The sequence below is a fragment of the Pavona decussata genome, unplaced genomic scaffold (genome assembly GCF_977016875.1).
Source record: "Pavona decussata unplaced genomic scaffold, jaPavDecu1.1 SCAFFOLD_386, whole genome shotgun sequence".
In the NCBI taxonomy this organism is placed as follows: domain Eukaryota; kingdom Metazoa; phylum Cnidaria; class Anthozoa; order Scleractinia; family Agariciidae; genus Pavona; species Pavona decussata.
The window spans coordinates 1,575,753-1,603,641 of record NW_028145758.1 but is presented as its reverse complement, the minus strand read 5'-3'; the positions used below and the strand labels follow the sequence as shown (position 1 = coordinate 1,603,641).

General features: G+C 38.9%; 3 protein-coding genes across 8 annotated transcripts in view; 1 reads left to right on the top strand and 2 right to left on the bottom strand.

The window, feature by feature from the left end:
* Positions 1-11,879, top strand: part of LOC146451563 (uncharacterized) — a 31,048-nt gene extending 19,169 nt beyond the window's left edge. The window contains exons 1-5 of one of the 3 annotated variants that reach the window (XM_085099095.1): positions 5,712-5,898; positions 10,027-10,131; positions 10,841-10,897; positions 11,395-11,705; positions 11,797-11,879. In XM_085099095.1, coding sequence (XP_084955221.1) covers positions 5,773-5,898; positions 10,027-10,131; positions 10,841-10,897; positions 11,395-11,517 — 411 coding nt within the window. In that variant the 5' untranslated portion in view covers positions 5,712-5,772 and the 3' untranslated portion in view covers positions 11,518-11,705; positions 11,797-11,879. Of the gene's footprint in view, positions 1-5,711; positions 5,899-10,026; positions 10,132-10,840; positions 10,898-11,394; positions 11,743-11,796 lie in introns of those variants that run through there. The other 2 variants (XM_085099098.1, XM_085099096.1) reach the window with 2 other exon arrangements.
* On the bottom strand, positions 743-4,549 carry LOC146451564 (uncharacterized). Its single transcript, XM_085099075.1, has 2 exons — positions 3,782-4,549; positions 743-3,171 (listed from the first exon to the last, which is right to left on the bottom strand). Exons 1-2 carry the CDS (start codon positions 4,127-4,129, stop codon positions 2,485-2,487), a joined length of 1,035 nt encoding a protein of 344 aa, XP_084955201.1. The 5' UTR covers positions 4,130-4,549; the 3' UTR covers positions 743-2,484.
* A 4,477-nt stretch (positions 11,880-16,356) lies between the features above and the next one.
* On the bottom strand, positions 16,357-26,879 carry LOC146451562 (D(1A) dopamine receptor-like). 4 transcript variants are annotated; one of them, XM_085098911.1, is made up of 3 exons: positions 23,926-25,035; positions 22,588-22,707; positions 16,357-18,136 (listed from the first exon to the last, which is right to left on the bottom strand). In XM_085098911.1, exon 3 carries the CDS (start codon positions 18,097-18,099, stop codon positions 17,128-17,130), a length of 972 nt encoding a protein of 323 aa, XP_084955037.1. In that variant the 5' UTR covers positions 18,100-18,136; positions 22,588-22,707; positions 23,926-25,035; the 3' UTR covers positions 16,357-17,127. The 4 variants fall into 4 exon arrangements, with proteins under 4 accessions (XP_084955037.1, XP_084955039.1, XP_084955038.1 ...); XM_085098913.1 differs by lacking the exons at positions 22,588-22,707; positions 23,926-25,035 and adding an exon at positions 26,785-26,879; XM_085098912.1 differs by lacking the exons at positions 22,588-22,707; positions 23,926-25,035 and adding an exon at positions 25,241-26,852.
* Between the last annotated feature and the right edge of the window lie 1,010 nt (positions 26,880-27,889).

Below are 27,889 nucleotides of genomic sequence, written 5' to 3'. Positions count from 1 at the left end.
AACGACTTGTAATAAAAACAGTAAGTGCCATAGCAAATTCAACAAACGTTCCTTTCTGTCGTCGTAATAAAAAATCACGAACAAGCAGGGTTTGGTTATAAACTATAAACAGCATTGGTCTTTACCGAGAATGATGGCCGACTACTGACGAAATACGCTTGCTAAGGTTTGCTAGAGTTCAACGCTTGAGAGTTGCCGTTGTAAGTTGTGAAGCGATGGTTAAAAAGCTGCTAACACTGAGTCACAGAGTGGAAGCCAGTGTTTATTTTTTGTGAATACATTCTAGATGCCTAGGTTTAACTCTTAACACTATTGTTTCGATCAAATTGCCTTCCTGGGTAAATTATGAGCGGTTGTTTCTCGCGGTATCCTTGGACAGTTTCTCAAAACCGATAAAAATCGATTTCTGATGCCCAAACACCTGTGATTATCGATTTTGATCGATTACTTTCGTTGCTTAATCGATTGATTATTATCGAGTAAAATCGAGTAATATCGATTTAACGATTAGGTTTCCGATGATCGATTTCGATCGATGTGTTACGTCCTGCTATAAAGGACTGACAAAATTCAGCCGTGGCTCTATCAATCAAGGAGGAAAGGTATTAACTTTAATTCTTTTAATTAGGCTGTATGTGCGCACCTTTAAATTATTTCAGATCAGTTTGAGTTATTTTAGGTGAAAATGATTGTCTAAGGCCCGGTTCAGACGCCGAACTTTTCATGAGCCGAACCTAATACAGTCGAACCTCCCTTTGCGACCACCTCTCGTAAGCGACCACCTCTCATTAGCGACCACTTTTCCAAACTACAAAAAGTTTTCAAGTCAAATCACTATAGATGGAACCTCTCGTAGGCGACCACCTCTCGTAAGCAACCTTTTACAGATGATTGTTTAATGTTTTCAATTGTTTTGAACCTCCCGTAAGCGACCACTTAACACTCATTCTGCTGTATCTCTCACGGGCGGAAATTGAAAAGTGTCTCGCTGTAATATATTGGCCACATCAACACAGCGGACGCCGTAAATCTCACAGTCGGAGCTACCGGAAGTGTCCCCTGATATAGCTTAGCAATGAAACAATTGATAAAATACACATTATGCACTATACTGTACACTGAAATAAACTTTAATCACATTGAATCCCTTGTAGGAAAGTCCAGCGCGTTGAGCCGTCGTGCAGGGTGTAATAATTTAATACTTAATGTCAGTGCAACTAAACTGACACGAGCGGCCTCCGAGAGAATAAAGTGCATTGAGCTGTCCAGCAGCAGTTCATTGTTAGGTCCAAACTTATCGACGCACAAGTGTGGGATAATTGTTTTGCAACCTACAGACCTGCTGGTGTTTTTAATGCGTGTAACTACGTACATCAAAAATTAAATTGCTAATTAAATTGTTGACAGTAATATTACTTAATACAACTCATACTATATATAACAATATTATTAAGTTTACAACAGACAAAACTGCAAAGTTTACAAATATACATAAATCAAGATACATGACATTTACAGAAAACGATCTTATACAATCAACAAAGGTGTGCAAAATTCTGCCATTTAGCAAAGAAAATTTAGCGCATTAACTAAGAGGAAATACTTTCCTTGTATTATAATATGACTGAAGGCTAAACATGGTGGGTTCAATTGGCGAAAAATTGTTTAATATAAAATCTTGGGGGGGGGGGGGGGGGGGGAAAGAACTAACTGAAGGAGTGCTCATCTTAATTTTTTACCAAAAGCAAACACATGACTGATTTATAGAACGAAGGCCGGAATGTGTTTGTTAAGATTAAGAAGTTTCTTGTCGTAATTACAATTAAACAGCTCTATTATAGAGCATCAGCTCTACATTGGCTAAGAAATAGGTTGAAATATACTTCCAAGGAGCGTTAATTCCGGGAAAAAGGCGTTTGACCCAAGTAAGTTTCAACTTTTTATCGAAAAATAAGAAACTTCTTTCAGTTCGTGCTTAAACCACCTTCTTTTTTACACCTTGCATACAGGCCTCGTTGAAAGAAAAAAATGTTTCGAGGCGTGGCCGTTTAGTGTTAAGCGCACAACTAGAAATGTTTTTATCGAATACTCCAACTCACTGACGTAGTTAGGGACTGAAGGTGAAGCTAGAAAGGCACTTTTGAATATAATCCCATTCGACAGAATCAAAAGCTTTTTCGAAGTCCAAAAATAAGGCGATACCAGGAATTTGTATACTCTTGGTAAATTCAAGTGTTGGCTGTTTCTTTGCGCAAATAGAAAACTGAACCGGGCCTCCGAGATTTCATATGATGACTATCGGTTGCAACGTCCCTCTCATTTTCTGGTTGTCCTTCAGACACGAAGCTATCTAATAAAATCGGTCATGTGACTAATTAAACTTCCTAACAACTTTTTAGTAAGACTTATTCAATTCAAAGACATTTACTGAATGCCATGAAAGAACATATAACTAAACATGTTTAGTTCGGTTGATTGTTAATATTAAAAGAAGTTATTATACTCTGGTTTCAAACCAAAAATATGTAAATTTGCTCTTACATTGCTGAAAGCATCCTCTACAGAGCTATAAGCTGCGTGGCATTCATTAGCAGTTTCTCTAAACTTTTCGAAGAGATTTGAACATCGCCTCCGATTTGCTTTCAGCCTTAAAATAATAGATTCAGGCAACGCTCGGTCATCATCTACAAGCTCGTTTACTGGGCAATACTCTGCACATGCACCCAAGAATGTTTGATTACCCGCATTTGCCAAATTTATGCCTTCAGATATGAAGCCCTCTAAATTACTGAACATCGTCTGGCAGTTTTGACAAGGATCTTTACTGTTGAAGTAATCCCATTTGTTAGATGCTTCACATGACCAATTCATCGTCTGATTATCTGGGACAGTTAGAGGCTCCTCACCATTAAAATATACTATTGCTCTCTTAAGACAATATTTAAAACCAGAAATTCTGTTGTACAAACAGAGAGGTCTTAAAAAATGACTAACTGAAATTGAAGATCCAACAAACCAATTATTGTTATGTGAAGCTTTTGCCAAAACCTTAGGTCTAAATATGTTTCTGCTCGGAAGAAATTTATAAATGTCCCTTATAGAGGTTTTTACAATATTGGCATGACTTTCGCTTCCTCTTGGATGCTCTTTACTTTCCGAGATTTCACTGACCTGAAAAATAAGAAAAGGAAAGGATGCAGTTCAATAGATTTCAAAATAGGAGTTACTTGCTGAGATCTTCCTACCACTAGATAACTTTTGCTTTTAACTGATGTAAGAAACCTTTGAATGGCAAAATAGAAAAAATATATATATAGTTAGTTTTCTTCCAAATTCTCGTTTATTATCTGAAAGAAGTTGGCCATCCAACTTCCCGCCGAAAAAAACCCGGGTTGCAGCATAAGGTTTGAGTGTCTCATTTCACATTGGCTTACATGGGGAAGCGTACGTACGGACGGTCGGTCGGTCGGACGCATGTGACGTCATAACCAAACCAAAATATCTCGCACTGATGGGTTTACCAAAATCTCTTAGCTATGGGGCTTTCGGCGGAGCCGCTACAAACAAGGACAAGATGCTTTGGTTTCCTTTGGGAAACAGCCCATTAAAATTCACCGTGTATCTAGCATGGACAGAAACACGGCTTAAGTTCAACCAATCAGAATACGCAATAACAGACTAAACTTGGGATAGTATACGTACATGAAAGTAGTTGAATAATTAAAATTAAGCGTGGTTCAAAGGAATCTTTTTTCATTCTCGAAATTAAATTAATACTTACAATTTCCAATAATTTGCTTCCAGGATCGATGGCACGTTCCTCGTTTGGAAGTGTATTTAATTCTTCATCCGTTAGTTTAAGCAAACTACCAAGCATTTTGAGTTCGAGAAGATTTCTGGCAGTGTCTGCTCCAAGGTGGAATAATAGATGCAGTTTTAAGCTCCAGTAGATGTCTGCAAATTTTCGTTTCGTTTTCTCATCAAGTCTGTCTGCATATACTTCAATTAGCTGATACAGAAGCTCACACATCACAATAACGTCATCTTCTAGCCTATTTTCTATCCTTTGAACTCCTTTTACAACCTCATGTATGTAGCGCCACTTGTCAGAGATTGTAGGTGTATTCATGATGACATCTCAGACTGAAGTATCAGCTAAAAATAGCGCAAAACTTTAAATTTCTTAGGGCGTATTAAAATTCAGCTTGATAGTGAGGCCAAGGGCGCGCAACAAAGGAATTCGAACAAACACGCCGAACAATTGGTGTTGTTTGTGTTCTCTTGGTCTCGTTATCAAACATAGGTAAGCCGAATGTTCTCTCCATACTCGGTGAAATCTGTGTGAGCGTAGCGAGCCTCTTTCAGCACTCATGGTTTTCTCTGTTACAGACAGCTACTTCTTGGGAGCATAATCTACTGTTAGGCTAGCCTACTTAAATGTCATGTATAAACATAGGTTGGCCTAACGACGGAGATCCAATAGAATAGCATTTCGACACCTTATGAATGATTAATTCGCATGCTCCCGGCGAAACTCAGGTAGATCGTATTCGAGGAAATCCACTACAAAATTAACTCAAAAGTCCACTTTTGCCTAGAACAGGAAGGATGACAAACTGTTACTAGTGTTTTCACAGCCGTTCATTCAAAAGAAACTCTGAATCTGAATCTGAATCTGAAATCTGAAAATAATGTTTTGGTTCTTTATTTGAAAATAACATGAAAATTTTTACCATGTTTTTGTAGAGTAATAGAAACAGTTCTTTCAACCCGTCAGAGTGCGTGACGAGATGCCTTTGAAGTTTTCGTGTTTCCTTCGTTCTTCGACGTTCGTGTTTCGATTTTTACTCCTAATTTTTACGTTTTTGAGTCAAAATTTTGCTGAAATTAAAACCTACGCAAGTCAGTTATTCGTCAAGACATCTACAGTACAATGTCCATTAATTTCATAGAACGTAAAAAAAAATTGTTTCTGTTCCTTTCATTAAAAATCGTAAAAATTAATTCTATAGAAAGTGAAAACAAATATTTTCTGTTTCTTTTATTGAAAGGCATGAAAAGATTTACCTGCCCCCGCAGGGTCAACTAATCAGAATGGTATGTTGAAAACTGTCGTCAAAATAGGCCATTTCCAAGTTGCTGTGAACCTCACTATGAAAGCCGGAGGCTAAGTGCAAAACTTTTCATATGAAAAGTAGTTTTGTTTGCATATGAATGAAAACTTATTTTCATAACAAAAACCTTGCACTTAGCCTCGCTTTTATAATGAGGTTCAAAGCAACTCGGAAATGGTCTATTCGTGTTTCCAATCTCAACAAAAGTTGGTTCATAGTGTTTATTTTTACGTTCTGTTGCCAAAATGGATCCCCTAGTTTGTGCAGGAAATCTCCTGGAACAGCAAGAGAAATATATTAAGTGATTGTCTTAAGTGGAAAACAAACCATTATCAGTTTTGGCAATATTTCCAAGACACAAAGGAGCTAAAGAAACCGAAAAAATATTTTCTGCTTTTTTTTTTGTTATGACGGAAGTGAAACTGAAATGAAAATTTTTTTGTGTTTTCATGCATGGAGATCATGAGGAACCGCGCAGAAGTGTTTTAAAAAATTAATTAGGTTCAGTGACGGTTGCTTTGATCGAATTCCTGTTTTTGAAAGCAGCAATCTATCAATAGTTTTGTAATCACCGACTGTTCGAGGCAAGTCTCACGTAAGGGATCAAACAGGACATATACATTTAATTATGGATGACCTTCACTCTCAGGTTTAAGATATGGCAGCGATCGAAACAAGTTCTTTCCAAAAATCGGATTACAACTGTCCCACGAAAAAGCCCAAATATTCCAACATTTCGTCGAGATCATCTGATCTGTACGCTCGTTCATCACCCGAATTCCAGGTAGAGGGTAAGCTTTTCTGCATGTATGCAACACTGAAGAGTGTGTCAGTTTCATTTCAGGCTAATTTACACGTAGTGATTAATCGAACTGATTGCGGTTCAATTTGACAAAGAAAATGAGTGACCGATCGAAAATCGACCGGTTTTATAGAAATCTGTGGCAGTGCTAAAGATCTTTTTTAATCGGATCGATTTTCACCTGGGGCTACACCAACTGAGAAAAAGAAATTGGCCGTCATATTTTAACATGAAATTGTCAGGGGAACCCAACGACCAAATCTTCCTAAATACGTCAGAAGTGCCTAAAATGGATCTCTGTATGGTTTAGAAGCCTGTTTGGTTAATTTGGAGTTGCCCTTAAAAAATATTTATCTGTTCGGATATGTTAGGGGAACTTTGGTCGTGTCGAAAGTTTGAGGGGGCTTTTTTGTCTCATCTGAAAGTTTTAGCTATCCTGATGGGTCTTGCCAAAAGTTCGAGGACACGTAATGGTCATAGTTTGATTAGAAAATTTTAGGGACGTTTTTGGCTATACCTGTGACTACGAAAATTAGGCGAAAATCTTAGGGAATATAAATGCTCATCCGAATATTATAGGCGTAAAACCTCCAAAAACGTTAGGGGATAAAATTATACGCTATGTCAGACCTAAATAATGTAAAGTACTGATAATACCTACCTTGCGAGCAGAGGCCCTTCGATCTTCCTAGATAAGTCGGGACTTATCTAGGAAGATCGAATAGCCTCTGCTCGCAGGGTAGATAATACCTCAATTCCTCACCGGACATTTTAGCAGCTTTTAGAATAGTTACGACGGACGAAAATTTTAGCGGACAAAAACACCATCTGAAAATTACGTGAGTTATAGAACGTGAGCACATCATTTCCGAAAATTCTAGGGCAACATGATGTTTTTTGCGAAAAACCTCGAAAAGTCTAGGGCATCGTTAGGCAAAAACTTTCGAAATTGTTAGGAGACCTTCATCCGAACATGATATTTTACCGAAATATTCCGTTGGGTGCCCCTGAATTGTCCCATGCGATTGAAGCTTCTGATCGGACCAATATAATTAGTATTCACTCCCGCTGCACAATCGAGATGGTGAACAAAATCGTTCATAACAAACAGTGATCTTCGTTGGAAAGACATGTAAACCCCTGTCCAATAAATAGGAAAACTTTTAGGCCCAGTTCAGACGCCGAACTATTCATGTGCCGAACTTAATTCAAATTAAGGTCGGCCCAAATCACGAAAATCCCGCCTTTTGATTCAGACGCCGAACTTAATTTACTTGAAGCAAAACCAATTGAAATGTCAGCTTTTTTTAAATTTTTTTTTAATTTGAAATACGTTATAATAATTTATGCATTAGGTTCGGCTCATGAAAAGTTCGACGTCTGGATCAAAAGCCGTTCCAAAGCCGAAATTCCCAGCTGAGCCTGGCGGGAAACAGCCGTTCTCAACTGATTCAGACGCCGAACTTTTCATGTACTTAATTCGAGGTATTAGATTCGGCTCATGAAAAGTTCGGCGTCTAAACCGGGCCTAAGAGAGTGCTAAGAATTCTAGGTACAATTTTACAGTTAGAACGAAATGTCTTCCGTATGTACCCTCAACAAAGTGGAGTCTTTGAAATAAGGACACTAATGAAGAGTCCCTCTGATATTTATATTTGGGTGATCCATTTGCATCAAAAGTATTGGTTAAAATGATAACCTAGAGTTCTCCATGAACGTCATCGGCTTATTGGCAAATCTGACGATTAACCACTCATTTTATTTGGAGCCTCTGTGCGTTGATTAACAAATTAAGGAACGCTTTACATCTTGCTGCAATAATATTCAAGATTTACACTATAAGACCTATAACGATTAAATTCGTCTGCGTCAATTTCTATGGTGATAATAGACAAAATAGGTCATGTGACTTATCAAACTCTCTAATAACTTTTTAATAAAGCGCAAACCTATTCCATTCAGGACAGATTTAGTAACTATGTAATAGAAGCTAGAAACACAAATGCTTAGCTCCGAATTACAATGAACCATTCTTGGCCCACCTGACAATTTCTTTTTGTAGGACTATAATTGAAACAAGGGTTTTCTGATCGAAGGTAATGACGTCAGTCACCGGAAGTGATATTACAATAGGGAACGCTCGTGAGACACGGACGGTAACCGGAAGTCGAATGTTTCTTTTTTTTGAGTGGTTTTGCTCCTTACCACGGACAGGATAAGTTGATGATTGTGATTTGAAGTTACAAACGAGAAGGCGTGTGAAACGCTCAAAAAAGGGAAAATTTAATTTCCGGTTGCCTTCCATGGCTCAAAAAGGTATGTGCTTAAGTTCCCTAATTCCTTAGCAACGTACACGTCGTCTGTGCACCCTTAAAATCGCTATATTACTTCAATCATAAAATTATGGCCACTCTGAGAATTTAAGAAACGCAGATTTCAAAGAGAGGTAGTTTTAACTTCGCGGGGGTGTTAAGTAAAGAATAAACCATGCCTTGCTTAGAACGCTATCTCCCAATAATAAAAAAAAAACTTCAAGTTCCATATCAAGTTAATTATCTAATTGTTAAAAAGAATCACGGCTTCAACCAATCAGAACGTGCGTTTAATGAAGGCACAGTGTTACAGACGCAAAAATGAAGCTGCAAAGCGAACGTCTGCAACAAACGGTGAACCAGACGACATTCGTGAATAACAAGAACACGTAATTTATTAATCAAATAATCAAATACAAATCAAATACAAATGTTCAATAGAACATTTTCACTATGACGTCATTAATCTCGTACCCTGATCTCAGTCGGTTCGGGAATGTCGAAATGTGAGGGATCTCCCCTCCGCCTGACCGTGGGAGATCTGGGTACGAGATTATGGCGTCATTTGACTACAACTCCCGGAATCCTTCAGTTTTTTGTTTTCTCGTGCTAATTAGAGCTATTGTTCTTTGCTCTCCACTGGGATTACAAAATTTGAATTTGAAAAGGAAAACGAAATGAATTCTGGTAGTTGTAGTCAAATGACGCCATCATGAAAATGGCCCATTGCTTATCTGCCTGGTATACCACCGATTTTATTGATACGCGACCCTCGAATAAAAACTCCCGCGAGCATTTGGCGATTCGCTTACGTCAATCATGCGCTCCTAATATGTGCCGCTCTTGTTTTCAAAAATATGGCGGCCACTTTGTAGCCTGTTCGTTCGACATGGTTGCTTCTTATTCTTCAAGTTTACGTTGGCGACTGGTGTTTTTGCTCGTGCAGGAGTTGAGCGCGATCGCTATAGCAAGACTTCTGAAAGTGGGGTTGACATTTGTGAAGAAAATTCGGAAAAATACAGAAATACTTCCACGGTTGATTACACAGCCCGGACGGGAAAAGCAAGACAAATGGACGGTAGGTGAAAAAAGAATCGCATAAATCGGCATAAATAAACGAGCATGCAGTAGATGACATTGATCACCTTTTATCATTTACAGCACATGACATATTGTTTATAAGGAGAGTAATTGAGCAATATCCAGGAGTGTACGAAGATGAAAATGATAGAGGGATGGCTCAGTTCAGTACGCAAGAGGAAAGACAGTCAGCGCCCCCTGCACGAGCAAATACACCACTCGCTAACGTAAACTTGTCGAACGAACAGGCTACAAAGTGGCCGCCATATTTTTGAAAACAAGAGCAGCATTCCTATAACACAATATAAGGAGCGCATGATTGACGGAAGTGAATCGCCAAATGCTCGCGGGATTTTTTATTCGAGGGTCGCGTATCAATGAAATCGGTGGTAAGCGTCCATATAGTCTTAAGGGTCGAGGAACATCCATCGGAAGGACCAGAGCGAAGAAAATCCTCAACGAAAACAGCGAAAGTCTTTTCTCCTCAACAACTACATGTTATATTCCCAGGGCCGTTCTATTCTTACCCACAAACATGTGCTTGCTTAATGCCTATATATGGGCATTGAAAAAAAGTTACATAATAGACAACTTTTTCATAAAAACGCGACTTAAAAAAACAATTGTTTATCATGGAAGTGTGAACCTCGTAACAACAGGAAAGTATTCCCGGCGACTATTTATCATCAGTTTGTAATTTTCTTTTCCTAATTTCAAGGAAGTGCCGATGAAAGCAGAGCACGTCAAGAACGAAGGAGAGGTGGAAAGTACTTTAAAAACACAAATGCAGAAGCGTGTACCTGAATTTCCAAACCGTTCACAGGTAAGAACTTTCCGAAAAAAACTTGAAAACGAATATTCGGTTATAAATTCGTGATAAATAATTACCAAAAATAAGGTATGTGACGTCAACAACCGAGGGATGTCACGTGACACTTAGGAAGACTTCCGTTTGATGAAGGAGGTCAGACAGTTTATTGAATGAATCTCGCTTGATCGTACAAGTTATTTTATCAACGGAGAATAGAGGTTCCTTAAAAGTCTTTGCTGGGGATCCTTTTATATCTTTTGTTAAAAATGATGAAATAAGACCGTCACTCACCTGCCAAATAACTCTAGAATGACGAGGGGAAAGGAATCAACTCAATTCTTGAAAGGAACAACTTGTGATCTGTTCTAGCACATTTTGGAAACAAAAATGCAAGAACTTGAAAAACATTAGCCTAACATTTTTCAAGTTTCCATCCATACCGGCCTACTCTGTCTCTGGCCAGAGGCACTAATCGACAGTTTTATTGCACTGGACTGATAATTTATAACAAACTTGACAATTATTTCGTTGTTTGTGCTGACAGAAAAACATTTTTGGGTTTTGAAATGACAGCAAATTTGCGTAATACTTCCCCTTTAAGTTAGTTGAGCAGTATCTCAAGATACGTAGAGAAGCTGTAATGCGTTATTGATGACAAAATATACAGGCCGCTGTAAGGCCTGTAAGGCTTCTTATTCATTTTTTTCTTTTCATTTTCAAGGATGAATTGATGAAAATGTTTGGACCAAGACCAAACAGAGAGCAGTTTTACTTTGAGGTGGGTTTGATAGGCGCTGCTATGGCAAACACGCTAGGACTCATTGAAACTCATTTACACCTTTCATTTTGTACGATCACCCTTAAAAATTTCATCCTCGTCTTTAATATAGCACAGGCTAGGGATTACAATGAGATGCCGAAGCCAGAGGCATATAGCACAGGTGGTTAGGCAAAGAAAACAAGTCTATACTACAAGATGTGTCCCTACGTTACAAGATAAATACAAATACAGATATTACATGACAAAAGCCAGCGTAGTTAAAGCCCTTAACAAATACAATGAAGATAAAAAATTCGAGGCAATTTAATACCAGAATACGTAAAAAGTAAGGAGCAGCATTAGAAAAGAGAAACATACAGCGTTATAATCTGCAAAACTGTCTAACTTCCGCAGGATGAATACCCTGGTACCATGGTAAATGGAAAACAATCCAGGTCTCTTGTGTATCGTTGTATGGCGCAACTGACTTGCGCCCATTTTCTTTTTTTAATTAGGATTCAGACGAAAGTGAAGAAGAAGACGGAATCAGTGTTAAAGAACTGAAGCAAACGGAGGGATATAAGCTGTTCATGAATAACATGGATGCAAAGTTTCCAAAGCAAGTCAATCAGTTGTGAAAATATGCAAAAGCAACAAATACGTCACCAAAAAACACTCAAATAATCAAACTTTTCTTATATCTTTTAAACGTACTCTCAGGGATGACATTTTTAGTTTTATTGATAATCATGTCAGAATTTGACATACATTGTATTTTTTAGCTCTCACATTTTTTGTACACTTCCTATTACATTGTATTAGTTTAGTAAGAATTTTTAGATAGAGGGCCACAAGTTTATTAGTTACCTCAACCTATTCCGTGTCACCCTCTCTAAATAAAGTGTATTATTATTAAGGAACTACCGTTAGCCTTGCCGCATTTTTATACGTAGTTCTTGGTCTTGTTGTACATAGTTTTTACCTTTGTAATTTTCTAGTTACTCAGGCCGTAAGGCGGACCGAGTTAAGGTTTCGGTAGCATTATCAAATTTTTTTTTTTTTGGGGGGGGGGGGGGGGGGGAGTCGCGATGGGCCGAGAGATAATACTTTGGGCCATGAGTTATTGTTCTCGGTCTCGTTTTTTGTACTCGGCTGTTACGAGTTACGTTTTCTGTCGTGTTATAAAATTCTTTAAATTCTCCGCCGCGTTCTTTGTTTCGGGCCTTGAGGAGTGTTTACAATATGCGAGCCAGACGTGCGAGGCATGCGAGGCATGAACAACCCCAACATAAACTGCTAACCGTTAAGCTAACCGGGGAGCTATTTAGGCTAACTGGAGTGCTCTTTAGGCTAACCGGAGTGTTTTTAGGCTAACCTGAGTGCCTCAAGGTTAGTTTTGTTTAACCGAAAATTTGGCAACTAAATCAGTCTATGATCTCGTGGGCCAAGATGTCTCACGTTTACTATAGAAAAACAATCAATGTAGAAACGGTTTCTGTCTTCAAATGAAAGGTGAATAGCAAATGCTTTCCCCTGAATTTCATTTAAAAATATAAACAACGAAACATTGAAAAACGTACAAGGATATAAACGTACGCGTGATGCGTAACGTTACTCTAGATCCCGGGGAGGGTAATCAACAGATGCTTGGGTAGGGAGGTGCAGCCCGGGCGTTCAAACCCTGACCCTGTTTAAGACACAATTCTCCGATTTCCCTATCCCGTTTAAGACAGAATTCAAAATTTTCAGGCCCTTTCTAAGATATTTAACCCAAAATCACACCCTGTTTGAGACCAGAATGAAGTAAGAATACACTAGTTTCTCATTGTATTTTAATGCCTTGGCAATCACAATCTGTTTAAGCCATTAGGTCATGTAGGGATACCCTGTTTTAATACAGAAAGTGATGAAATAGATACCCCGTTCAAGACAAAACACCCTGAAAACCATACCCTAAGGTCACTTTAGGGAGTACCCCCCCCCCCCCCCGGGTCTAGATCATACCGAAAATTACGATCCGTCATTGACCCGGCGTCACATACATATTAGGACCGTACAAATGGTTTCTGTCTCTAAACGAAAGGTGAAAACGTAAGGATTAAAGCCCGGGGATTATAAAAAGCATTCGTATGACAAATGTCGTTTTCCCCTGTATTTCATTCTGACTGCAAGAAATGCAATTCTATCTGGTGGTTACTTATTGCCTCACTATATCTCTGTATCTATCTATGTGGTAGCCTGTGAGCAAGCTCTCTTGGGGGTGGGGGGCAGGAGGGGGAAAGAGGATCCAACCCCAAGAGAACTTGCTCGCAGGCTATCTATTTGGGGGAATTGGCGATGCTGGAGGTTATCAGTGTTAAAAGATTGTAGGCTTTACTCACCACACAGTCAAATATGGCCCGAGTATAAGCTGGAAACAGCTTCTTGTTTTATTTTGTTTTAGACATAGGGCCACAAGCTTATTAGTGTTTTCACTCAGTGTAGTGCCATCCTCTTTACATAAAGGATTTACTAGGGGAAAAAAAGGGCCCGCTCGCTTAACTTGCCTTTGTAAATATGAGTGCGCATAAATAAGAGGGTGTATTTACCAAATCATATCAAATCAAATCAAAACAAATCATCAAATCAAATATCTTATTTTTACCCACTACACTAGGCTCTTTTTGGGGGTAATTTACAACACTGCGTGGGGGATTTTGCCAGACTGCTTGTGGCGCAGGTTACAATTTTTAAATGAGTTATGAATGCCCCCCTAATCAACCTCGTTCCCATATATCTTCTCTAGTAAAATTAGGAGAGGCCTCCCCATTTTAAAAGGGAAAAGCCATTGTAACGAGGTTGCCCCCTAATATGAATGTGAATTTGAGATAAACACTAGGGGTCGCCACTTCTGGGAATCAAACCCATGCATTGTTTCCTCTGAATGCTTTGAACAGCTCCAAAACGACTTTTTCTCGCATCCTGATAAAAATACACATGTTGGCTTCATTGAGCCGGCACTGGGCAATGAATGTGTGATCAATAGAATCTGGTCGGCGACAATACATACGCTCATTATCAACTTTTATTCCACGCCTGTAAAGATTTTTCTTGGACACTCACTATTATTCTATGAAAAAAAAAAAAATCAGAAATAATTTGGTTATTTCATATGTGTAGAGACTTCTTTGTTAAACAGGTTATTGGGGATGGTGCTGACAACTTCAGTGATAAAACCGTAAGAAATTTCATGGGAAATTTCAAATTAAATTTCAATAGGAAATTTTCAAGGGATAAAAATTGGGCCTCATTTTCGAAGAGATCTTTAATGGAACAAATTCAATTGGAGAGCTATTTTTTGTTTAAAGATGGTTTGCCGCCGATTAGAATTTCCTCGTTTTTAAACAAGATTTAATCCTGCTTACTGGTAAAACCACTATTGTAAAGTGTTTTAAGGTGACTCGATTATATCAGAATTTCTCAGTTTTTAGAAGTTCGGAAGTTTTTCAAACACTTGATACTTAAGTGTTGCAGTAAAGTATTTTTTTAAAATTGTATTCCTCCATACCTTTTAAAGAAGTGATCAAGGACGGCCTTCTAATTTTGCTCTCCACTGCATGAAGGTTGCGTTCGATTGAACTTATTCCGGAATAAGAATAAGTGGAATAGCTGTTAGATTTCTCTTTTTAAGTAATTTGGGAAGACATTTCTGCAAACTTTCACTGACACATGATAATTTAAGAGCGATTTTGTACTCCAGTAACTCCTAAAACCTTTTATGAGGGATTTCTTGTCATTGTCGTATCGTATGTATTCCTATTCGGGAATAGGGTCAATCGAACACACCCTTAATGTCTTGCGATCCATGCCAACCTTTAACCTTAATCACACTTCCTAATTCAGTCAAAGTTAATCTAACCAAGACCAATCCTTTAAAGGGAACCTCCACTCCCACAACAAATTGACGGTAAATTGTCGGAAATAGTGTCTAAATAATTAACGAGGGATCCGCTGTAATTGGCTACGCTGTAGTAGTCTCCCTGCCTAATTATTATATCTTTGGTATTTTTTTTTGTTTCTATTGTTTGTTTCCATTCTGTTTGTATTTTAGTTAGACGAAGCTAAAATAATAAATAAAAAAAAATTCTAAATTTGAGTTTAAAAAGGAGAAGTGACATTCAAGTGTGCTAAAAATTAGATATGATTATTGCCTATTTTCGATTGTAAATTTCCCGGGCGCCGCCATTTTGGATTTCATGACGTCATACGGTTGCCGCTATTGTCAGTAAGCAGAAGTTCTTTTGTGTGAAACAATTGAGCAACCGTATCTGACGTCATGAAATCCAAGATGGCGGCGCCCAGGAAATTTAAAATGAAAAATAGGCGATAATCAAATTCTGTTTTGTCCGACACGGAAATATTTTTCCATGTTTTCCAGCAAAATTTGAAATTAGATTGTATTTGCAACAATTTAACGTTAATTTAATTCAAGAGTGGAGGTTTCCTTTAAACTATATCCTTTTTATCCTTCTAAAGATACCAAAATAGTTCCTGATTTACATCTGGAACAACGTAGTCAGGAATGAACAATTTGCGATATCTGCTACAAATTTAATTATCAGTATATCTTCAAAGAGGGTTTAATCTCTTGCTCCAATACGCTCCCTTCGAAATATTAAAATTCAGCATGATATCGAGGTCCAGAGGACACAAACAACAAATAGTATGGACAAACACGCTTTCTTTGTCATGTCTTCTTGGCCTCAAGGTCAAGCTGAATTTAAAGATATCGAAAGGAGCCTATATTAAAGTTACAGTTCAAGTTGTATTGTAAAATAATGCCAACTTGAGAATCCCTCCTCAGCCCCTAGTTTTCGGTTGCACTTTGGGAAGGAGAAGCGCACTCCGCCCTTAATTGTAGTGTCCTATACTTGTTGTCCAGCTTATCTACACATAATTGCTTTGTGTCACTCGCTTGATAACCCAGAGTAGTTTACTATCACACGCCGCACAAAGGTTCCTGCTGGCGCTTTTTGAGTCGAAGAATGTCATTCACCTTAAGGTTGATACTCGTCCTTATGCATGCCTTAGGTCAGGTCCTGGTGCTTATAGGAAACGAGCTTTTTCTGGATGGTCTTCCTACGCTCCTGCTCGGTAGGCTGCCTACTTGTTAAACAATAGAAGGGACTGAGGTCAATACAGTTAAGCTACCTCAGATACTCCTGTAGGCTTACGGTGCGATAGACGAAGGTGGACTACAGAAGGTAGTCATCGACGACCCAGACCTTCTGTGGGGCTTTTATCGTGAGGCCCTAACCCCTGTGAACCGACTTTCTGTGGAGATAAGAGAGAATCTCTTATCCATCTTTTCTGGTCCTGCAGGACGACCATGCTATTCTGGCAAAACTTTCAAGATTGGCTGGTTAAAAATATTACGTCGTAATAACAGCTCTATATCATCAGCCGTAGTTCTTGGTCTAATGTCCAATGTAGTAAAGCAAGTAATGTAGTATTGTAAGTAATGTAGTATTGTAAGTACCGTAGTATTGTAAGTAATGTAGTATTGTAAAAGTAATGTAGTATTGTAAGTACCGTAGTATTGTAAGTAATGTAGTATTGTAAGTACTGTAGTTTTTGTAAATACTGTAGTATTGTAAGTAATGTAGTAAAGCAAGTACTGTAGTATTGTAAGTACTGTGGTATTCAAGTAATGAAGTAATGCAAGTACTGTACTGTAGTATTGCAAGTAAATAAATGATTTAAAAAAAACTGCTGTGGACCGTAAGCGCGTAGCCAAGGCGCTATATGTCTGTTTTGAATGGCTTGTTCTGCGGCACCATTAGACATATTCACGCTGTCGTTCAGCACTAGTTCCACCCGCTCGAGCTCCTCCAACATGTTTTGTTCTCTGCTGATGGCTGGGGTGGTAAAGAGGTGTTCCTTCTGTCTCCGTAAGAGCATCTATTGGGCATGCGTTGTCTCTGTTCTTCTGCCCGCTGGTGAGGATCAGGTAGCCTGGTTTTCCACTGCTCCCAAATTTTTCCATTCCCAGGCAGCTGGGACGCGAGCTATCCGCTTTTCCCGGGACTGCACCCTGTCTGGTGTAGGGTGAATTGCCGTTTTTAAGGCATCCAGTCGTCCTCGAGCTCCTACGAACACCATAGTTAAGCATAAAGGCATCACTGCAATACTTCTATCGCTACGCTGGGGATTTAAACAACGCTGATTTCAAAGAAAATAATTTTAACTTCGAGGGGATCTTTGACTGATTAACACGCTTGAGACTGAGAAATGTTACTGACGCCTTCTAATTCTATGGGGCTCTGGTTGTGCGTTTTCAATGAGCTCATATGTCCAACAGCGTTTGATTGCTCCGGTTTCACGCGTAAATGCCTTCCACAAAACCGGCAAAGTGTTCGACGAAAGTCAGGGAACCTAAAGCTGTATATAATCAGATTCATAAACGAATTGCTGTAATGGAAGAGTTTGATGGCGTGTACTAAATTGAGTCCCACGTTTTGTCGGCATCGAATGCAAAAGAACATCGCGATGTTTAACAAATGAAATGGAAGCCAAGTGACGACAAACACACCCGTGACAATCACAAGTGTTAGTATGAGTTTATGTTCCTGCTCGACTGATACTCGACTGTATCTACGCTGTCGGCCACGAAGCTCCTTTTGACGAGCCCGCACTTTGTAACAGACAGCGGTGTACGTAGTAAGCATCACAACGAGGACAAACGAAAGCGCAAACATCATGTTGTAGAAGAAGACCTTAAACTCGACGATTTTAAGATCCTTCAAAATATGCAGTAAAACCTGCAGCGATGAGAGAAGCCAGCACAAAAAAACAGCCATGAAATATGGTGGTATTCCTGTGGCTCTGTGCCTGTGTGGCCAAAATACGGCGAACATGCGTTCCAGGCCTATCAGTGCCAAGCTAAAGAGTGAAGCAAAGCCACTCAGGAGATCAATGGCGTCATAACTTGTTATGAAAGCAGCGTCCCGTGCTAACGTGCTGTGAGGCCACTGAAATACCATGTACATTGGAACAGCAAAGGCGCCCACGAACAGATCAGCGACTGCCAAGTTGATCAGTAGCAGGCTTGTGCGCATGCGTCGTAGTCTTGAGCTGTTGAGGAACACGGCTATGGAGAGTGAATTGCCAATGATGGTAAACAGTGCAAGGCAGCTGTACAGGACAGACCACGTGATTCGCTCCAAAACCACAGAAGACATGGTTATCTCAAAACGATATCAGCAGCCAATACGTGATCTGCAGAAATAAAAAACGAAACAAATCAAGGACAAAAGTACTCTGCAAAAAGGCCTCCCAGTATTGTTTATGTATAATTTACCACAAATCCCGAAATGTTCAAGGAGAGGATCCAAAATTTGATCTCAAAGACATGAACAATGAAACTGGGAATATCTTGGTCTATTATGAAATTTTTGAATGCAGAGGACCACACGAAGCACAAATAGACTGTTCTGAATACGTTTCGTTGCCTGATCTCTTGCGGTAGAAATGCACGTGCCAGACGTCACTTTAAGTGTAAATAAACCAAACTGATTGCAGGGCTGACACTACGGCTAAGGGCTTATTTATTTGGGCCAATATTTCAACTAGTACCATCAGTCTTCTTCAGGGCCAGAGTAACAACGAGAGAAAAAAACAGCCCTTAAAATGTTAAATTTGAACGTAAACATAAATAGTTAATGATTAACTAGCGTACATGACAAAGCGTATATAACGGTTCACATTAGATACATGTAGATCCATGTAATTTACATGTACAAATAAATTGCCTTTTGCCGTCATGGCAGCCCTGCAATCAGCTTGGTTTATCTTGGTCTCAACGTTTGATCGTAGGTAAAGCGCTAAATATCTGACTGGCCTTTAATCCAGCGAAGGTCTACTCTTAGAAACTGATACTGTTCTCTGGGAGGGCACACGCTTTCCAGGTGAATGAACTACAAGGGCTGTGAAAAGGGTCTGTTGTCACAGGTTTCAATTGCGGTAATATATTGATACAAGATGCCCCTAATGGCCTTTTTGCGGGATGCTTAATGTGGCCTCATTTATTCCAATCGTATGCTTCGCAGGTTTTTAAAACTATCCTAGCTAATGGAATAGTTAGAGTCACAAAGATAGCGTTATGTTGTTTCCGTATTCCCTTGTGTTACGCTACTTATGGTTATAACGGAAATTTCATTACGATAACATAATGACCACACACATGGCCTGACACACGTTAAATTAAACTCTGCTCTCTCCTAGAAGGGATCTATTGTTCTGATTGTCTTCAACAAAAACGGCCCAATCAAAATCTATTATCGGCGCGTATATTACGAGGGAGGCGACCCACTCATCCCTACCTGGGTGACGCCACATACAGTTAAACAAAAGCCTTTCTTTCAAAATGGCGGCCACATGAATAAATGTAAGACCCCAATATGCCGTTTTCAGGAAGAAAACAAACCTTTCTAAGGCGATAAATCGAAAACAATAATCTCTTAATAGTACTCGACAGTTTAAACGGTGGAAATTAGAGAGTTCACGGTGAAGGAATCACGCTATGATTAACAGATCAAATAATTCAATGCGAAGAAGGAAGTAGAGGTATTAGCTTAAGATTATGCCTAAGTGTTACTAGTAATCGACCTAACAAAAAAAGTTAAAGGTTTGATTGTCAATTTTTACTAAAACTTTTCATTTAGGAAAGCTTTATTTGTTTCTGTTAGTAATTGCGTTGTCAGATTGCTAAGCGGTAACCTAATCACTAAACCACCGAAGAGTTTCGAACCCACATAATTCAGGGGCACCCAACGGATCCTTTCGGTAAATTATCTGTTCGGAAGGCCCTTAATCCCCTACAATTTTCTAAAGGGAATTTTCACTTCGAACTTTTTCGTGGTATGGAAAACTTTAGGCTTAGTGCTTTCGGATTGATAAAAAAATCGTTTCGAGAGCCGAAAAAAGGTCAGCTAAGATTTTCGGAAAGGAAATAAGGCCTAAGGTTTTCGGGAAATGGAAAAAGATGCCCTAGTAATTTCGAAAAGACTCAAGTTGCCCTAGAATGACCGAACAGATAAAAATATTATAGCGCGGCCTGAAATAAACCTACAGAGCTTTAAAGGCTCTCCAGATAGCCTAAAATAGCGTTTCGAAGGATCTGAGAGAAAAGTGTCGTTTACTGTGTATTGATTACATGTACCAGGGAAGAAGACAAGATATCCAAATTATAGTTTTGAGTGCAGGTAATTCTAAAGCGTACGGAGAGCAGCCGAAGAGCTGACCGAATTATTCTAGTTTACGAGCGGCAGTCCCTTACTTTTGCTTGGGATAGTAAACAGCCAAGTTTATAAATAGATTAAACAACACTCCTTATTTGACTGTCGGGTTACTAAAAACATCATCAGTTTTGTTTACTTCTTTAGGTATGCATATTTTAACCCGTGGTCTTATTTAATTTCACAAAACGAAAAACTATAGAATCGAAAATATAGAAACGAGGAGAAACTTAGTTAGGGTGAGGAGAACTTGCTCTCTTGTTTGTCTCTCGCACAAAACTGTTGGTATAATTATATGCCGCGAATCATTTTCAGTGGAAAGCCGAAAAAATATGCGAAAACGTCAGAGACATAGTAGGATTAGGTCATCTGTGACAGTGCGAAGATATTTACGCGAGATACCCTCGGGGCAGACCGTGTCAAAATTTGGGTCGCGTTCCTTTTTTTTTCTTTTTCTTCATCGTAGTCACAAAATGTAATGAATAAATTAATTAGACCTAAATTAAACCCTGTTCTCTCCTAGAGGGGATATTTTTGTCTTCTATTGTTCTTATTGTCTTCAACAAAAACCGCTTAATCAGAATTCATTTATATCTGCTCATATGTCAGTATGGAGGGGATTGACTCATCCCTGTCTGTGTGACGTCACATAGCCACTAATCAGCAGAAGGCTTCTTTCGCTGAAATTGGCGGCCATATTGTTTACATGTTTTAGACTCAAATACACCGTTTACAAAAAGAAAATTAACCCTTTTGAAGCGATAAATCGAAATAATAACTTTTAAGAGTGACTCGACAGTTTAAACGGAGGAAATTGGAGAGTTCCTGGCGAAGAAATCATGCTTTGTTTGACAGATTGTAGAGCTACAATGTAAGGAGGAAAGGTCATTGATAAGCCTTGTTCAGGAACAAGACTGATACGTGTCCAAAATTAATGTCAAATCATGAGCTCTTTTATCTGACCTGTATAAGTATTTTGCCGATTCAACTGCCATAAACCATCAAATGGTAAAATATTGATATAAATTTGACTGTCAAGGGAAACATGAATCTGTAATCGTGGTTCAAAATTGAACCCTTCTGTTTGCTTGGACACGCAAGATAATGCAACAAAAAAGAAGCAAGTTGAACTAACTGGCCGAAACGTACATCCCAAGAATATGGATTTCTCACGAACATAATTCATGTACGAGAATAATGTATTATTCAGTGAGTGACACAGGCGTACACGGAGAAAGGAAAAAACAAGTGCTCCTACCAGGGGTCGAACGTAAGACCTTCGATTCGGATGCTCTACCACTGAGCCACAGAAGACTCGTGGGAGCTAGGGCCATTAAAGTAGGTTTATGGGACAAACATCCTTCATACTGCTAGGATTGGAATGTTAATGTGTGGCATATGCGGAATGGACAAGATGTGTTGGTATATTTTAAGCCTGGTGAATGAATGGATGATGTATTATTCAGTGAGAGACACCGGCATACTCGGAAAAAGGACTCATGTATTAGTTTATGATATAAGATCGATCAAACATCAAATGAGCCGTACACAATCAACATCCACCACATATTATTGCCCGTCTGGTGATTTTAATCAAGGAACGCCGGGAGTTCTAAATTAAAGGCAATACCACAAGATAGCGCTCCTCAATTTAGCTTTCCTTTCAATCAAACTGCCAGAAATATTCGCATGATGTAAGGGTTGAATTAATGCCGCAAAGATTAAAAAAAGCCGACTTGGCCGAGATGTCTAAGCAACTGAAACCTTTTACTGAAAGATGACAGAAGCAAATAGCCTCCCTACCCAATATTTGATAACTAATAGCATCTTTTTTTCTATCGATTGCCCTCTGCCACCTGCGGCAGTATGGGTTCGATTTTAATTGCAAATTCTACCCCGTACATGCATTGAGATATCTCCTTAATGCAGACATTTTTAGCTATTGTGAAAGGTCTTCACCCATACCGCTTTAGGTACCAAAGATTTCCGGCGCTTTGCACAGGACTGAGTGGTGTGGTTGCATCAATTAAAAAACGCGGGAATATTTGGATGCTGCCATTTGGCATTTGTGAAGCAAACACGATAGGAAAAAAACACTATCTAATATCCCTTTATCTTAATCGAACAAAGGATAATAAGCTAAACTGACTAAGTTGTATAGTGAATAGTAACTCAGTTATTATCCTGCTCCGACCGAAACTGAATCTGCGGAACCCTGATGTGATAAGCCGGGAACTTAAGACGGGATGCACTCCAATGGACGCTAAAAGGAAATTGATATTTTCTTGCAGATCATGTATATAAAATCCACGACATTTTTACGGCGAAACGAAAAAAAAAAAACAAAAAACAAAAAGAAAAAACGGAATATACTTACAGCAATGTATGAAAAAAAAAAAAAAAATAAATGACAGTTACTTCAGTTCTACGTACCTCCCAGTAATAGTATAGTAGTTATTACCCACACGGTTGACGAGGTTCCCGCAAATTTGTCTTAGACGATGAAGATCAACTCAGTTTAGTGTGCTGGCCTGACTTTTTCCTCGGACGTGACTACAGAAAAGGCATGCAGATTTTAATCAGTTTCCGAATCGTTATTTACCTCCCGAAGTCTGCTTCAATCAGACTTTGATAGTGCGATTGTTTGAACTACAAATACAAGATACAGGAGATATACAAAAGATATGTGAGCTTTCAAGATCGAACAGGATTTGGAAACATTTACCGCGTTTTTCGACTTAGGAACATATGTAGTGAAAAACCATGACAGCTTTAACTTTTAACATTGAGTGCAGTTATACATATTGCGGATACTATTTCAAAACATTCAATTTATAAAATAGGCTTGGTTCACTTTCGCAAATGGATTTTTAGTGCGCTACATTACCTCGCCGGAAAGCGCCCGGGGATGTTTCTTTCAATTTTAGTGGCTCTTACTTTGCAGCTGCAGGCAGTAAGTTTAACCTTTCCTTGCCTCGTGTAATAGTTTCTTATTATTTTTGGTTGTAGTTTGGGGGTGATTAGTTATTACGGAACTTTTTGAATGTAGGGTGAGGACCACAGCTCACAAAACTGTTCTGAATATTTTTTGCGGGCGGATCTCTTATTATAGAAATCTACGAAAAACAAACTGATTTCAGGGCCGACGACGCTACGGCAAAGTCAGTGCACTCCTCGTTTAATTGACTTATATTTCAGTTATTGCCACTAGTGTTCTTATCAGGACAAGGGCTGTCTACTTAGGTATATCAGAATGACGTGCGGGGGATGCGAATGAGGCTTAGTTGATAGACCCTAACAAAGTCCTATTAGGCTACTACTGGACCAAAAAAAAACATCCAAGAACCCAGATCGGATTTCCCCAAAATTCTTCGCATACAAAACGCTAAAAAAATCCTCTCCAAACTCTTTCACCCAAACAAAATCTGCCAGAAAAATTTCAACCTCCCCCGAAAAGTCATCAATCACTGATTGCAAACATAGAAAAGGTCTTCATACTTGACAGGAGCTCCTGTACTTGATCATGAATATCCCCCTCCCCCTCCCTCCCACTAGTTTAGTTTTCATGACTACAGCCTGGCTGGTGCTTAATCGAGAGAAAATGGATTTCCAATGTGAGCGCAAACAGGAAGTTGAATTAAGCACCGTTCAACTTTTACGGTTGCGCAAGTGGCTCTCGCATCGCCTCATTTTGCTTTTACGTACGTAAAGCCAGTCAAATTTGCATCTACGTCCGCAGGCGGCTAAAAATATGCGACACTGGAAATTCACCAGTGTACTGTAAACAAAGAATCGATTAGTTCTTGTTGGCAGCAGTCAGCTATCGCCAGCTTCTCCAATTTTAATTGCCATTCCCAGAAGTTGCTGTCAGTTTAAATCTCTCAGTTGCAGCGGTTGCCAACAGCGACCAAAAAAAAAAATGCAATTAAGTTTAAAAAAGAGCTTTGAGCAGGGGCATTTAAGTGCTTTGAGTAAAGGGTTTTCGTTTCTCGATCTTTTGGTTTTGTTTTTTCGCCGTCTTAACATCAGGATTTGAAGTTTAATCGTTTTCTATACCTCAAGGAGCTGAATACCTAATTCATTTGAACAGTTCAATTATTTTAAGTACACAAAGAGCTCCGTACGCAATATATATTGAAGTTTAGTCTTCCTTCTTGAGACAATTTCCGATTATACTGGTCGGACCAAAGTGCGATTGAAAGGTGCCATTTTAACATTTGTGAGAACAATTTTTCTTGTTAAGATTGCTCCTATAGAACTTGGAGTGACAGTCTGACATTGAATTTCCATACCGTGTATCTTAAAAACTTCCGAACAATTCTCTGCCTTTGTCAACAGTGGTCTAACGTTATCAGTTCACTTTGGGAGAAACCATATTTAATTTTGTAGCAATGTATAAATTCGATTCACAACGCCAATTGTCCTGGCCAAAGACAACAGCTACTGCTACCTTAGATATCAAATTAATTTTTCAGGTATTGCTTAACCAAAAAGGGAGAAAACTAAGCTTAGTTTGAGTCAGTTTTCTCGATACAGCTCAACAAATAGGTCCTTGAAGATTCGCCACTAAGTAGTCGAAAACAAAAATAAACCTGTATGGTAACTTGAAATAATTTTCTTGCATGGCAAAATTTTTACATTCGCAAATATGTTTAAAGAATGTGACAGGCAAGTCTTGATTATAAATAAAATAAAATAAACAACAGTGGGCGAGAACTACAGATCTTATGTTTTCTCTGCTTTGGCTTATAACAAAAGCGCAACTAAATCTTGAACGTGAAGGCAAAAAATGTTTCGGGCACTCCAGGCCAAAGATAACAGAGATTTTCAGATCACATTAAGAGCACGAGACTGAGTTCGAGTACTACTTTCAAATTTCAAATCAGTTCAGTCGCAACCCAAAAACTCTCGTCTCCTTCCCGTTGTTTACCAGCAGATAAGGAAACCCCAGAAACAAGACTGGTGTGACAAGCGGTTATCTAAACCACGCAAACTAGGTTTGAAAAGTTGTCCACGAACTCAATCTTGTACTCGTTGTCAAACCTGAAAGTCCCTAATAGTGAGTACAAGATGTTTATCGACTGACCGGTGTTTCGGTCCGAGGTGATGTTTTTTTGAGATCTCTCGCAAATACTGTAAGCAAATATGGTCGCGTTTCCCGAAATGTGATCCCGTTTCGGCGCTCTCGCGCATGCAAGGGCACAAAAAATGAAGACTAACAAATTTAACTCCGTGATTGATTCAAGATTGAGCAACAAAGTTCCCTCAACTGCAGTTTTTCTGCCCCTCGCGCTTTTAATTTTCCTATTTTTTTCTCCCGCCGAACACGGAATGCACACAAATCAACAAAGACGCTGTCAGTTTCTGACACCCTGGAGAGTAACCAGGTGGCTTGACTGTGCAAAGTGATTCTAACTTTTGAGTCTGTAGACGAAATTCTGCCCTCTCGCTATTCAAATTAAAGCAACTCAGTGAACAGCACTTTCCTCAGCGTGAGATCCTGTTTATTATGCTGTGTACTAGAAATACGTGACTCCAGTTGATTATGCTTTATATTATACAAGGTGGCTCGAAGTAAAATTTGTGGACGAAGTCCCAAATTTAAACATTTAAATAAAAGCTTGAAATCTAGTACTGTAGAGCTGTTTGTTATCCTCATGTTCAAATGATTCTTACTGTTAATCCGTTGTATGAAATCCTCGTAACGTGTGACCATTCAAATGAAAGCTACAGAGCAGTTCTTTCCCGTCGTCAAACGAAGAGCATTGAGGAAATTGCTGATGCCATTTTTCAATATTTTCCTCTTACGCATTTAACGATAATTTGGTAAACTTTTCTACGTTTTGCACAAACTTAGAAATTAAAAGATTAGGTAAAGCCGATTAAAATAAGCGCAATTCAGTTTACTAAAACTGAAGCAAGAATCAATTCATAATACTCCATTAACCCCTCTCTTGCTTGGTTACAGAGAATCTAAATCTGAACACCATTCTGCTTGAATGTTACGGCGAAATCATCGTCTGTCTGGATAAGGCATTTCAGTTCCTCATCAGGTTGTATTACGCTTTCTATGACGACTGTTTTGGAGATTATCTGAATAAGCTATCGAGACCATAACAGGCTTAAAGATGGAGATTAAATGCCGCTAAACATTGACGGCTGCGTTTACAGTGCCCGGTTTCGCGCGCCAGTTTAATCGACATCTGAAGGCCCGACAAAACTAGAAATCATTGTTATGGAGAAACGCGCAAACGTCGAACCAGTGCAAAAAGAATAAAAGCTAGGTGTTTGAATCAGATTACAAGAAGTTTTCACGACACAAATTTTGCTAATTCAGAAATTAAATAACAAGTGTTTTCCCAGTTTAACGAACATTACGGTTGAAGAAATGTTTCCAAGTTTTGCCAATGGAGGCGCTTACTGACTCATACCGTGTTTTGAATATATGCAAACAACCAAAATTCTTAAGTTACAAATTAAAGATACAACGCCTCGAGAAAAAAAAATTAAGATTGGGTGACAGCCGCCAAACTGATCGCGTGTAAAGTCATATACCTGGGGTGTTGCTGATTTAAACATTAATGTGATGATTTTCTGTACTCTGCCCGATAACCTGAGCCAAGAGCTAACCTGTTGCTGTCTTCGGCTCTCCCTGTTTCTTTCAAAGATGACAAGAACATTTCCCGCAAAACTTTTGAACTAAGAAGAATACAGACCTGTGGTTATGTGCCAGGTGTTCAGAAGCGAAGGGAAGTCATGTCACTTCGTAAACTTCGTCTGAATTTATTTAAAAATTAATTAAACTCAATGTTATCATCAAACTGACATCATATGTAAATTACACGCTTCTATTAGACATGCTTAGAATTTTGCACAAAAAAGCTCCGCGACCATACTTTAACGGAAAAAAATTTAACAGTGACCTTTAAAACCTTTTTTTGCACAGTAGACCAAAGACAAAAGTAGATCTTATTTTACAAGCATAACCTTTAGTTTACAATGCTTCAGTTTTCTATTTATTTGCAAACTGAAAATGTCCACTTTTTCTGTCAAGAAAGGAAATCGCTGTCTCGCAAGATACTAATTATTATCGTAAATTTTAAATTTCCTGGGGTTTAGGGACTTTTCTGCTTTGTGATTTGGTCGATGTTTTTAACGATTTCCTTCACTCTACAAGGAAATATAAAATCCACCCATGCCAAATCATTAGCAGATAAAAATTCAAGGTATTTTTTATGCACCTCCATAATGAAATACCCAAAAGAGGTTGTTTTTACTTTAAGTAGTTGTAGTACTTTAAGTACTGTCCCGTATTTTTTTTCTTGTATTAAGGCTCATCCGGAGTTTAGGCTGCCGAAAATGGGACGCTATTGCTAAAACATCAGTTTTCGAATTTTAATCAGTTTCCTAAAATGTTTCCGCGCTTGCACACAAATCATTGAAACATTTGTTTTTCCGCGTCAGATGTTGAATGTGCAAGGAAACGGAAAGTATTTTGGGAAACAATGCATTGATTCATTGTTTACGCAGAGATTCGCTGATTTCATTTTGCGTTGCTTCACTCTCATCCGGCCTCGTTCCCAGAAGTCCTTGGCACGAAAGCGAATGTGACGTCAGCGTCGAACAGACGTGCCATTGGAAGATTCTGGCTTGGCCCCAAGCCTCCTACGTAAAGCTCAGCAAAAAGGCGAGTCCGGTGTTTCTTGAGCAGTCAAATTTACCCTGTAACCATGCA